The sequence below is a fragment of the Phoca vitulina genome, unplaced genomic scaffold (assembly GCF_004348235.1).
Source record: "Phoca vitulina isolate PV1807 unplaced genomic scaffold, GSC_HSeal_1.0 scaffold2, whole genome shotgun sequence".
NCBI lineage: Eukaryota > Metazoa > Chordata > Mammalia > Carnivora > Phocidae > Phoca > Phoca vitulina.
The window spans coordinates 72496234-72509848 of NW_022589705.1; the positions used below are offsets into that span (position 1 = coordinate 72496234).

The 13615-nt window shown below is 49.3% G+C and overlaps 2 protein-coding genes across 2 annotated transcripts in view; one reads left to right on the plus strand and one right to left on the minus strand.

Annotated features, from left to right (window-relative positions):
• Positions 1–228: 228 nt before the first annotated feature.
• On the minus strand, positions 229–7034 carry DNALI1 (dynein axonemal light intermediate chain 1). Its single transcript, XM_032387568.1, has 6 exons — positions 6902–7034; positions 6230–6375; positions 4254–4423; positions 3110–3288; positions 2634–2798; positions 229–774 (listed from the first exon to the last, which is right to left on the minus strand). The coding sequence occupies exons 1-6, from the start codon at positions 6980–6982 to the stop codon at positions 739–741; spliced, it is 777 nt and encodes a 258-aa protein (XP_032243459.1). The 5' UTR covers positions 6983–7034; the 3' UTR covers positions 229–738.
• A 1202-nt stretch (positions 7035–8236) lies between these two features.
• Positions 8237–13615, plus strand: part of SNIP1 (Smad nuclear interacting protein 1) — a 10943-nt gene continuing 5564 nt past the window's right edge. Inside the window, exons 1-2 of the mRNA XM_032387578.1 lie at positions 8237–8514; positions 9761–9863. Coding sequence (XP_032243469.1) covers positions 8288–8514; positions 9761–9863 — 330 coding nt within the window. The 5' untranslated portion in view covers positions 8237–8287. The remainder of the gene's footprint in view (positions 8515–9760; positions 9864–13615) is intronic.

The following is a 13615-nucleotide window of genomic DNA, read 5'->3' on the forward strand; positions in this document are numbered from 1 at the left end:
GTTGTTCATCAAACATAGCTAGTTAGAGGGGTATAGGGTCAGGGTGTGATTTTCTGCAGAGTAAGATGAACAAACCAAATCAGGGCTCCTGAGGTGCAGGCCCCTCACAGTGGACCTCGTGACTTGTGTTTCTTCCCAGTAAACATTTACTTTCTCAGAAGCCCTGGCTTTGGCTGCCGTTGCTGCCTCACCTGGGCAGTCTGAGACTAGGGAAGAGGCTGGGGTGGGCTTGGCGGGCAGGGGTAGAATGACCTAGTATAAACACACAACTCCAGCATGAGTCACTAGACCCGCACCAGGGTAGGGATGGTGAAAGACCTCAAGGGAAAGACTGAGGCCACACAGCAGCCCAAGGTCAGATACAAGATGCATCATGGACCAGAAATGGGACAGGGAGGCGGCTCATTCGGCTAGAAATAATTGATAGTATGGAGCAGTGGTGGGAAGGCAGTTTCACCTGCGAGGGATATGGCAGAAAGCCTTACTTTCTGAGTTGGCAAATCCCAAGGTTGGCCACATACAGAGACCGTCGGCTGCACCACCTTCCACTGCCCAGCCAGGAGCCTGGCTGCCAGACCTAAGTGTTCCTTGCCACTGGGGCCACGTGTGACTTCTGACAAACGTGTAGGTGGGGACCAGGGGGAGGGTATGGCCTGTTCACTCAGGAAACTAGCTTTTTTTTATTACAACAGGCTTAGGATGGGGTAGCAGTGCTTGCCGAGACCCATGTGGAAATGATCACTTCTTTGGTGCAATAATGCCTTCCAGTTGGGCCTGAAAAACAAAAACAAACTCCATTAATAACTTGAAGCTTGCAGCCTTCAGCTGAGAGGTGATAAAGTCCCTGGGAAGAAGAATCCAATGCTGCCCCGCCAAGTGTTTTTCCCTCCATTCCCAATTCTGTATTTCCTAGATTAGCTGGTTTCGGGCTTGGCATCCAGTCTTGCTACATTAGGAGAAACCAGAGCTGTCCTGGTTTCCATACAATAATGGCTCTGCATAAAATATAAAGCACTGAAAAGGAAATTGAATAAAAGTTGTTGAAATAGTGGTTTTTTATGGCTCAGATTTCAGGCCTGAAATGCTAAGGTAAACATCTGGCTCTCTGGTTCGGGATCCTGGGAGCTCTGTGCTGGGACGAGAGGTTTTGGAAACAGCCATTTTTCAGCCACTTAGACAACTTGACACCCAATTAGAGAAAATTGCTACCAGTAAGTAGGGAGCTGTCCATCTTGTATGTAAAGCTTAAGACACTTGGGAGTTATTTACTCTGCTCCTCTGGCAGCCAGTAAAACAATTTACTATCATGGTATGTGGACAGATCTTTAAGTAGGTCTATCCTGGGGACAGCAAGCACTGCTTTATTTGCAGTGCAGCTTGGAGCCAATAAAAATAACTCACTTCTAAAGAGTCCTTCACCCTGGGGATGACAAGGTTGCTTGGAAATGTTAGAAAGATGCCAAGGTGTTCCGCTTTGCTCCTGCTGCTGGTACTGTAGGAGGAACTGAGGAACTCGGGCTTATGATAAAGGAACATGGCAGATAAGGCACGCAGCTTCAGAAGCTGCTAAGTAAACAGATTCATGTCTGGCTGTGAAGTTTCTAGCTTTTCTTTGTTAAACTCAGCAACAGGAAAACCTGTTGTCCTGCACTAGCAGTTCATACAAGCCCTTCCTTATCTCAAGTGCCTGTCCTCCTTGGAGCCCCAAGAAGCCTGCCAGTCACAAGAATGTAAGTTTTCCATGAGACTAGGGAGGAAAGGGAGACAGCATCCAGGGGCCCCTCTGACCAGGGCCATGGAAGACTGCCACCAAACATCAACAGGTCCTATATCTAGAACAATGGTTCTCAAACTTCAGTAAGCACCAGAATCGCCTGCAGACCTTGTTAGGCTGTTGGGCCCCAACCCCAACGTTTCTGATTCAGTCGATCTGGGATGGGCCCAATGACTTGTATTTCTAAAAGTTCCCCGGTGATGATGCTGGTCTAGGGCCCAGCCTTAGAGAAGTTTCAGATCCCACAGAGAGCCTGGAGTTTCACACGCCTGGCCCCGCTCCAGCTCAGCTGGTTAAATGTAAACCACTGGCAAAGGGACTTTGAGGAAAAACACCTACCGTTGAGCTCCTCTGACCACACACCTGGGGAAGGTTCCTAATTTGAAATGGTTCTTCCCTCTCAAAGGGCCTTCCCTGCCCATCCCAAATGCCATGCCTCAGAAGGGCTGTAGGCAGGAAAGGCCTCCCATGAAAGCCTGCTGAAGAGATCCAGTCCATGCTAGAAAGGCTCCAAAATATCAGCTGTCATGGGAGAGAAGTTCCACTTTCTGCCATATCCACCTCTCCTGGAGGAGGGGCAACTTTTTTTCAAGGGAAAACAAACCCTCCACTGCAGAGCCGGGCTGAGGTGTTGTGGGAATCCAGGGCCAGATGCACGCAGAAGCTGCATAGTGAACCCTCACCCCCGCCCCCACATCAGCTCCCTTCACTCCTTCACTCCTTGTCAGTGCGCGGGGACAAGTCTGCTGAATCCTCTGTAGGAAACGGAGCCGCCTGGCCCCCTGCACGGCTGGGGGGCGGCAGGCAGGAGCCCCTCCACCTGGGCCTGCTGTGGGGGAGGTTGGGGGGGGGGGCCCACCTTCAGCTGCTGATTCGTGCGCTTGAGGAACTGAATCTCCTCGTTGTGCTTCTTCTCCTCCACCAGTCTCCTCTCGATCTCCCGCTTCTCGGTGGCCTCACACTTGGCCTTCTGCTCGTTCACTTGCCTCTCCAAATCTCTCTTTTCTGTTTCCAATTCTGCAATCTGAGGACGGAAACTCGGGTCATCCTGGGCCTCCGCCAAGAGGACAGGGCGGTGTGAGTGCCTGGGTGGAGGGGACCTGGGATGCAGCCGTCCAGGCTGAGGGTGCCAGGGTCTGTGCTGCCACCCAGTGGGAGGCTGGTGACTGGCAAGCACCAGGCGGGCCCGTGCACTCTGAACCCAGGGGTCCCCACTGACTGGATGGCCAGAGCCCCCTCGGAGGCCAGACTTTCGTCTGGAATGGCAACCCTGTGGTCCTGAGCTGGACAGAAGAGTTCCCGGAGGGCGGAGGCCTCGTGGTCAGCCCCACTCACTTTCCTCTCCATGTCGGACTTCCCCTGCTCGGCCTGCAGCGCCTTCCTCATGCCGAAGGCCACGCTGCTCTCGTACAAGGTCTGGTAGGCGGCGATGGTCATGCGGATCTCGTCCCGGACTCGCAGCAACAGCAACCCCCTCTCCGCACAGTTGATGGTGACCTCTCGGATCAGCTCGTCTTCCAAAGCGCACAACAAGGAGTTCAGGAGGGCAGGCGGGAGGGAGACTGCACCACGTCTGGGGCTCACCGCCCTTCCTACCGGGGACGGGGTAGCGTGTGTCCTCCCCACTCGGAGACAGAGGCCCCAGGAGCCTTGCCAGACAACTGCTGCTCTGAAGGTGGCACGTGGGAGGATGGGCAGTCGGCGAGCCCAGGGCAGAGGGAGACAGGAGCCCTCGGGTTTGCTTGTAGCTGGGAGGCTCCCCTTACCGACCCGCAGGTAGAAACCCCAGGGTACGAGTCAGAGAAATCGGACTTTTCAGTCTGAGGATGGTGGCTGCTTTAAGGCAGCTGGGAAATCCTGTGTGCCCCGGTGGCTGGACGGGCTTGGGGCTGCCAACAGTAGGAATCAGAGCTTGCCCACACATCTCTTCCATGGGTGCTGACCATTGTCATCCTCAGACTGAAGGGAGCCTGCTGGCCGCAGGTTTGGCGGCAGTTTGAATGTCAGAGTCCGCACGGGCCAGTGAGTTTGGGCTGGGGGACAGCCATTTGACACTATCACTTGAATCTTTTGTGACTGTCAGTTAATAGCAAATTATCCCGAAATATTTTTCTGGGCCAAGGGCTGAATGTTGATGGATGGATATAAATACAGAACATTTAGCCTTTCTGATTAAAAAACTAACATGCTTATTATTAAAAAACTATTTTTTTTAAATTCAAAATGGAAGTTCTCGTCTTCAAACATTTGCTAAGAGGTTAGGAACTGGGGGGTCAGGTTGGCTGGCAGATGACGGGGATGGGGGTGCATTTAGCAGATCCTGGGGTGGGGGTTGGGGAGGGGGAGAAAAAACGATTCCAGGATGGGGTGGGCTTCAGTTCAGGGATACTCAGGGCTTGGGTTTGTGCTCAAGGGGAAGGGCAGGAGGTGGGAGAGGACCGCGTATCCCCCCAACGCCAGCCCGCGCCAGGCCACTCACCGAAACACTGCGAGTAGAGCTCCCTGCGCACGGGGCAGATGCCGGTCTCTCTGGCCTGCCGCTGCTGCAGCTTCAGGTCCAGCTGCTCCTGGAGATGCACCACATCCATCCTGGTGCTGGGGGTGCTGGACACCTGCTGGATCCATAGCTGTGTGTCCTCCACCCATTCCCTGTGGCACAGACACAGCCAGGCTGAGCAAACCTACAGCTAGAGGGGCCTCGGGACGTGAGCAGAGATGGCCCTTTGGGTTCTCTGCCTGAGCAGGAACAAAGGGGCAGCTCTGTCACCAACCCACCAGAAGCTTCCATCCCTCTCTCTTCCTTGGGGAGTGTGGGGCTCCATAGCCACACCCACTAAGCCGCCTCCACGGGGCCTCTACCTGGGAGCTGGGCAATCTCTACCCTCCTACGGCTGTCTGTGAAATCATCACCCATGTTCCAGATCTTACCCTCCTAATGGGTTGAGGACAGATTCATAGACCTTATTGCTTGATTGGAAAAGAAGGCCCAGTGAGAATTCCCCACTGACTTGTGGGGTGGGAGACACAGGGCACCATAAACCTTGTGCCAGCCAGAAAGGGGCAAAAGTGTGCAGTGGGGAGCTTCCTGAAGGCGTGCAACTATGTGGTCCCCTCCCCGCTCATCCACCCCCCGCCCCCCAATAAACCTTGTGTCAGAGGCTTGGCCAGCTTCCGGAATCACAAGGAGGGAGCCGGAGGGTAGAATCACCATGGGGAGAGGATTTCCATTTATTGACAGGAGGGAATCACCTGAAAAATCCCCCCTCCCTTCTTTGGCTTCCATCTCGGACAAGATGGCAGTCACTCTTTTCATTACAGTCTTAGAAACTGTGCTGTCAACTTATTACATAAAAATAGTTGACTAAGCATGACAGATAGTGATACACGTGGCTGCAGAAGGAGGGAGCAGGGTAAGGGGATGGTGAAGAAGAGAGAAGGTGCTCTTTTATAAGGATTCTCAAGGAAGGCCCCCTTGAGGAAATCACGTTTGAGCAAGACCTGAGTAAAGAGACGGAAGGGGATGAGGTGGACATTGGGGGAAGAGTATCCTTGGCAGTAAGAACAGCAACTGTCAAGGCCCTGAGGTGGAAGGGTGATGGAAGTATTCCAGAGACAGCAGAGGCCCCTGTGGCATCAGCACACTGAACAAGAAGGAGAATAACAGGAGACGAGATCATGGATATATGAGGGGCCAGATCGTGCCAACTCTTGCAGGTCATTGTAAGGACTTTGGATTTTAGTTGGAGTGACATGGGAAGCCATTAAAGAGTTCCTGGCAGAAGACTGGCATGATCTGGCTTAGGATTTTGGGGCTGTTTGGAGAATAGATTGTAGGAGCAAAGAATGCAAGCAAGGTTTTCAGATAGGAGACCACTGTAGGTGACAAACAGTGATGAGGACAAAATGGTGGAAGCAGAGGGGGTGGAAAGTGGTTAGATTTGGGATATAAATTTGAAGGTAGAGCCAAAATAATTTGATGAAGGATAGGACATGTGATGTGAGAGACCAAAAGGAATGAAGGGTGGCCTGAGCCACTTGTAGAAAGAAGACTGGGGATGAGTAGGTTGGGAGAGGGGGACATCATGATTTAGTTTGGACATGCTGAGTTTGAGATGCCCAGGAGACACCTTCATGAAGATAATGAGGAAGCTGTAAAATACATGGGTCTGGAGTTTAGAGGAAAGGACAGGGCTGGAAATACACATTTGGGAGCCATCAGCATGTAGGTGGTATTTAAAGCCAGGAGCCTGTTTGAGCACTCAGGAAAAGAGGAGGATAGAGAAGAGGTCTCCACCCACCCTTCCAGGATCCAGCCATCTGCAAGCTCTAGGAGTTCTGGGATGCTGGGAGGAAATCCTGGCCAGGAACAGAGAGACAGGGTGCCTCTTCCTACATTCCCAAGTTCTGGGATGCAAAGCCTGGGCCTTCTCGAAGCCACTGCACCTATGTTTTTACCTTGGGGGTAGGATGGCATTCAAGATTTCTTCTGCCTGCTTTGTAGGATCTGGGACACAAGAAGTTGAGGGGAGCTTGGTCTTTGGTGGCTGTGGGACTGGACCGGAGGGTCCAGGCTGCTGGGGGCTGACTTTCAGGGGCCGTGCCTGAGAAGAATGGACAAGTTAGGGCAGGAGGTGATTCAGACACTGAACTCCACATATCCAAGCCCTCTGGGTTGCCCCAGGTCTTCTAAACACCCTTCCCCTCTTCCCAGCTCACTTTCCCCATCTCTCTTCTCAGAAGTTATGTCTTAGCTGAAGGAAGCCATGAAGTCTTTGGTCCCATCCTAGCCCAAGGCCTGTATCTCCTGGAACCAATGTTTCTGGCACAGGTGCTCAGCCCTCTAGTGATGGAGCGAGCAAGCACTACCAGATCTATTCTTGGACCAGACTACTATGAAAAAGAGTGAGCCCCATCCATCTTTGTGACTTCCTTCCTCATCCTAAATCTGCTCTCTGGGGTCACCCATCTGCGCTTCTTGTGCCGCTCTCCCATCTTCCTTCCCCCGTCCCAATTCCCTTTGCTCCCAGTTGCTGCAGCCCACGTCTCTCGGGACCCGGGATCCTTATCGCAGGGATCTTTCCCCATCGGAGCTTCCGGGCTCCCCCGCCCCCTAAGACCCGTCCTTACTTTGGGGCTCCGCTTCTCCGTATTCCGGCTCACCAACACCGGGGTGTCATACTTGAGCAGAGAGTCCGCAGGGGGGATCATGGCGGCGACGGTGGTAGTAGCCCGGCCGCGGCCCCTCGAGTGTGCGCCTTGTTTGCCGTCACCATGGAAACCTCCTCTCCCCTCCCCGTGGCCTGGGCGGGGTTTCGGAGTGGGGCGGGGCCAGCAGCACGGAGTTTCCGCTCAGCCTCCGTGAAAAATTCTCCTTGTGCTTACCTTATCTGGGTTCCTGCTCACCAGGTCGCCTTGATACTCTTGGAAACATGCAAAACAGGAGTTCGAGTCCCTGCGCTGCATCTCGCTCGCAATTTGAATGAGGTGGCAGATCCCCTTAGCTGACCCCCAATTTTGTCACCTGCAAAATGGGAGTCATGTGACTCCTCAATGAAGGCTTGGGGAAGATTCCCAGAGGAAGGCACCTGGAGTTCCCAGGTTTTAAAAAGTATTTGTTTTGGGGGCGTCCGGCTGGCTCAGTCAGTGGAGCGTGAGACTTTTGATCCGGGGGTAGTGAGTTCAAGCCCCACCACTGGCTGTAGAGATGACTTGAAAATAAAAATATTTTAAAGAAAGTGTTTTTAGGGGGCGCCTGGGTGGCTCAGTCCTTGAGCGTCTGCCTTCGGCTCAGGTCATGATGTCAGGGTCCTGGGATCGAGCCCCGCATTGGGCTCCCTGCTCGGCAGGAGGCCTGCTTCTCCCTCACCCACTCCCCCTGCTTGTGTTCCCTCTCTCGCTGTCTCTCTCTGTCAAATAAATAAATAAAATCTTAAAAAAAAAAGTGTTTTTAGTTAAATGTTGAAATGACAGCATAACAAAGTTCAAGAAGAGAGGGGGGTATACTAATGACTTGCCCATGGGCTACTATCTGTGATTGCTTTCCCCTCTCTCCTTAACTTCCTATTTCCAAACCTAAATGTAATCACAGTTTGCGCACCATTATTTATCCCGCTTCTTTCCTTGAACAAATCAGGGATTCCTCCATCTGTCACAGAGCTTATAAACAGCGTTACGAATGGCGACAGACCATTCATCAGTTGCCTAAACAGTTTCCTACTGCTGGGCATTCAGATTGTCTCCGTATTTAGTAATTACTAATAATGCGGCAACAAACAGCCTCGAGGGGAGCTTTTTCCCAGAAGTTTCTTTTTGACACTTAAAACTCCCGCCACCCGAGCCGGTCCTGACAGCCCCGCCCGCTGCAGGGTCGTAGTCACGTGCTTAGCTCCCCCTCTAGGGTTTCTGGGAGAGCGCGCACCCGGAAGCGGAAGTCCAGGGGTCAAGTCCGTCATTTCCCTCAGCGAGAGGAGCGCAACGGGTCTCTTTTTTCCTTAGCTCGGCTCGTAGCTCAGCATGAAGGAGGTAAAGAGCGAGCGGGAGCGGGGGAGCCGGCGGAGGCACCGCGACGGGGACGTGGTGGCGGCGGCGGTGGTGGTGAAGGTGAAGCAGGAGCGCCTCAGCCCGGAAGCCGCGCCTCCCGCCCACCGCCGCCCAGATTCCTCCGGCGGTAGCGCGTCCCCTCCGGCCGGCGAGCCGGGCCGCCCTGGTCACCGCGGGAACCGAGCCCGAGGAGGTAGCCGGTAAGTGGAAAGGCGCCCGGGATGGACTTGGGTCTGGCTCTTCGAGAACAGACAGGGCTAGCGTCAGAAGCACACCTTGAATGCTGCGCGCTGCAGCTTGGATTTAATCTTAAGGTGGTGGAAGTGAGCCGGTGGTGCTTGTGCTGAAGAATGTTTACTCTGGTACCTGTCACTTGCGTTAAGCGCCTGATGCCTAATGGGTAGGATCCCGCCTCTTCATCTCTGTGCCCAGCTCTTGGCCGAGTAGGGCCCAGCAGATAGCACTGATCGAGTTGAAATAAAAGGATTTCCCCATCTGCCTGCAAATGGAGTGCTGGCGTTGACTTTCCAATTATCTGCCCCAAAAGGTTTCCACGTTGAGAGCCTAGGCGATCTACCTGGTAGGGATTTGGAAGAAAGCTGGACGCGTTAATTTATTCCTTCAGCATAGTTTTACTGCATGCTAAAGACTGCCCTAGGTACAGGGGCCTCAAGGGTGAACAAGATAGATTGTCTTCGCCCTGGCGAAATTGATGTGCTCTCGCCTTGAGACAAAATAACAAGCAGATAAAATAGTTTCAGTTAGTAACAAGTATTAGATTAAAGAAGAGGTTAAAACAGGAGTGTGATAGAGTTTGAAGGGAAGTGAGAGAAGGCCTTCTCTGAAAAGGTGCCATTTGAGTTGAGACCCGAATTATAAGAATAATCTAGCCTCGTAAAGATCCAGGCTGAGGAAACAATGCGTGCAAAGAACCTGAAGCAGAATTAATGTGATTGTTCTAGAAATAGGGGGGACAATTGTCTATTGATCAAGGACAGTGGTAGGAGTGAGGTGGGAGAGGGAGGAGATAGAGCCAGAAGACTCCCTGATGGATTGATGTGGTTGTGGCGGGTGGGAGTGGGGAGCTATTGGTGGTGAGAGAAAAAACAGTCAAGGGTGTTTTCTAGGTTTTTGTCTTGAGGAACAGGGTGGATGGTGGTACCAGTTACTGAGATGGCAGAGACTGTGGGAGGAAAGGGTTTTGAGGGGTTGGGAAGCGAGAGTTACGCTCTGTGAGAAGGTTCAGTAGGCAGCCATGTATGTGGGTCTGGAACGCAAGGAAGACGTCAGGGCCGGAGAGTGAAGCTCCCGCCTCCATTAATATGAAAAGCAGAGCCCTTCACAAATGTGCTGTTTGTGTTAGTAGGTAAGCCTGATACTTGAAGTGAATTTATATGGGGGAAGGGAAATTGAGATAAAACCCTGTGTGTACCATGCTCTGAAAAGGTCCCCAGCCAAAAAGAAAAACAAGTCCTCAGGGAGAAGAAGCAAGTCTCCTCGGAGTAAGAGAAGCCGAAGTCCTCACCACTCAACAGTCAAAGTGAAACAGGTAAGTGGATTGAGATGTTTGGATACCAGGTCCAAATCTAGAACCTCTTCCCGTCATAACAAATACATAATCATATGTGTTTACCTGTATCTGCAATGGGTTTTTCTAGAAACTGGGTTTTTTTTTTTTTTCCTGCTTGTTTTGTTAAACTTTTTTTATTTTGAGGTAATTGTTGATTTACATTCCGTGGTTAAAAAAAAATACAGAGGTATACTCTTTACTCTATTTTTCCCACTGGTAACATCTTACAGAATTCCAGTACAATATCACAGGGAGAATACTGACATCGCTATAGTCAAGATACAGAACATTTCCATCACCACAAGGATCCATCATGCTGCCCTTGTGTAGTCTTACCCACTTCTCTCCCACCCTTACCCCTCAAGTCCTGGCAACTTCTAATCTGTTCTCTATCTCTATAATGTTGTCACTTCAAGAACGTTATGTAAATGGAATCATACATGTAACCTTTAGGGATTGGCTTTTTTCGCTCAGTGCAGTTCTTTGGAGATTCACTCAGGTTGTTGTATCTGTCAGTAGCTCATTCCTTTTTATTGCTGAGTGATACTCAGTTTTGTGGATTTAACCATTTGCCCATTAAAGAACATCTGGGTTGTTTCCATTTTTTGGCTGTTATATATAAGGTTGCTATGTAACATTTGTGTACAGGTTTTTGTGTGAACACCTCTTCATTTTTCTGGGATGAATGCCCAGGAGTGCAATTGTTAGATTGTATGGTAATTGCACGCCAAACTGAGTGGCTATGTTAGTTTGCTAGGGCTTCCATAACAAAGTACCACAGACTGGATACCTTAAACAACGGAAATTAATTTTCTCACAACTCTGGAGGCTAAAGTCCAAGATCAGGGTGTCAGCAGGTTTTGTTTCTTCTGAGGCCTCTTTCCTTGGCTTGCACATGCTACCTTCTTGTCTGTGTCCTCACGTGGCCATTCCTCTGTGGGCTTATATCCTTGGTGTCTCTTCCTCTTCATATAAGGACACCAGTCATACTGGATTAGGGATTTGCTGTCATCTTAACTTAATCACGTCTTTAAAGACCTTATCTCAATAAAAAACAAAAGCAAAAAACCCCACAAAAATGGTTACATTCTGAGAACGGTGGTTGGGAAACCTCGACATATGAATTTGGGGGGGACACGATTCAGTCCTTAACAGTGACTGTACCATTTTACATTCCCACCTGTATTGTGCATGATGCAGTTTTTCTGCATCCTCATCAGCATTTGGTATTGATGTTATTTTTTGTTTCAGCCATTCCAATAGATGTGTAGTGATACTGTGATTTTATTTACTTTTTATTTTTAATTTTAAGTAGGTTCCACACACATCGTGGGGCTTGAACTCACAACCCTGAGATCTAAAGTCCCATGCTCTACCAGCTGAGCCAGCCAGGTGCCCATCTCATTGTGATTTTACCTCTCATTGTGATTTTAATTTGCATTTCCCTTTGAGCATTTTCTCATCTGCTTACTTGCCCTCTGTATATCCTCTCAGGTGAAATATCGCTTCATAATCTCTTGCCTATTTTCTACTTGGATTTTTTTGCTTTCTTAACTGTTCTGTTTGTAGAGTTCTATGTTACTAGACCATTTGGGGTACATGGTTTGCAAATAGTTCTCTCCAATTTGTAGTTTGTCTTTTTCTTCACTCAGCAGGGGTTTTCTCAGAGTAAAAATGTTAAATTGTCATGAAGTCCAGTTTATCAACTTTTCCTTTTTTTTAAGTTTTTTTCATTATTTTTAAAAGATTTTATTTATTTATTTGTCAGAGAGAGCATGCGCACAAGCAGGGAGAACGACAGGCAGAGGGAGAAGCAGGCTTCCTGCTGAGCAAGGAGCCCATTGGGCTCAATCCCAGGACTCTGGGATCATGACCTGAGCTGAAGGCAGAGGCTTAACTGACTGAGCCACCCAGGTGTCCCTCCACTTTGCTTTTTATGGATTGTGCTTTCGGTGTCATGTCTAAGAACTTTTTGCCTAACTCTAGATCCCGAAGGTATGTTTTTTCCTCAAGGTTTTACATTTAAGTCCATGATTTATTTTGAGTTTGTTTTGATATAAGGTGTGAGCCTTGGGTTAAGGTTCATTTTTTTTGCCTATGAATGTTCACTTGCTGTGGCACCATTTTTTGAAAAGGCTGTCTTTCTTCCCTTGAATTGCTTTTGCTTCTTCATCAAAAATCAGTTGGGAATATGTGTGTGGGTTTATTTCTGCTTCTCTATTTTGTTCCATTGATCTCTGTCATTCTGCCAGTACCACACAGTCTTGATTACTGTCGCTATATAGTAAGTCTTGAAATTGGGTGGACGAGTTCTTCTCCTTTTCTTCTTAAAAATTGTTTGGCTATACTAGTTCCTTTGCCTTTCCATATACATTTTAGAACAATCTTGTCTATATAAAAAAAAATCTTGCTAGAATTTGGGTAGAAATTGCAGGAAGCTGTATTTCAGAGAATTGGCTTTTTTGTTCTTGTTGTTAAAGAATGAATGAATGAATGTATTTATTTATTTATTTATTTGAAGATTTTATTTATTTGACAGAGAGACACAGCGAGAGAGGGAACACAAGCAGGGGGAGTGGGAGAGGGAGAAGCAGGCTTCCCGTGGAGCAGGGAGCCCGATGCGGGGCTCGATCCCAGAACCCTGGGACCATGACCTGAGCCGAAGGCAGACGCTTAACGACTGAGCCACCCAGATGCCCCAAAGAATTTATTTATTTGACAGAGATAGAGTGAGACAGCGTGCGTGCACAAGCACGGGGAGCGGCAGGCAGATTGAGAGGGAGAAGCAGGCTCGCCACCGAGCAGGGAGCCCGATGCCGGGCTCGATCCCAGGACGCTGGGATCATGACCTGAGCCGAAGGCAGACGCTTAACCGACTGAGCCACATAAGCGCCCCAAAAATTGGCTTTTTATCATATCAAATCTTCCAATCCATGAACACTGTATAAGTCATTTATTTAGATCTTTGATTTTTTTTCTTCAGCGTTTGTAGTTTTTAGCACTTAAGTTCTATATATGTTTTATTAGATTTACACAAAGTTTTTTCTTTGGGGGAATGATTATAAGTGATACTTTAAATTTTGGTCCACATGTTCGTTGCTAATCTATAGAAGTATAATTGATTTTTCTGTGTTTTTCTTATATCCTGTGACCTCATTGAACTCAACTTATTTAGTCCAGGAGGGTTTTTTGTAGATTCTTGGGATTTTTTTTACATAGACAGTCATATCTTCACATAGGGACAGTTTTATTTCTTTCTTTACAATCTCTATGCATTGTATTTCCTTGTCTTGCTTTATTGTACTAACTAGGACTTCCAGCACTGTGTTGAATGAGAGTAGTGAGAGCAGATACCCTTGCTTTGCCCCTTATCTTGAGAGACAAGCATTCAATCTTTTTAAAGAAACTCTGTGTTACAGTGTGCAGATAGACATTAAGAAAATGGATTTTTGGGGCGCCTGGGTGGCTCAGTTGTTGAGCGTCTGCCTTCGGCTCAGGTCATGATCCCAGGGTCCTGGGATCGAGCCCCACATCGGGCTCCCTGCTCGGCGGGAAGCCTGCTTCTCCCTCCTCCGCTCCCCCTCCTTGTGTTCCCTCTCTCGCTGTCTCTCTCTCTCTCTGTCAAATAAATAAATAAAATATTAAAAAAAAAAAAAAGAAAAAAGAAAATGGATTTTCCAGGGCGCCTGGGTGGCTCAGTCGTTAAGCGTCTGCCTTTGGCTCAGGTCATG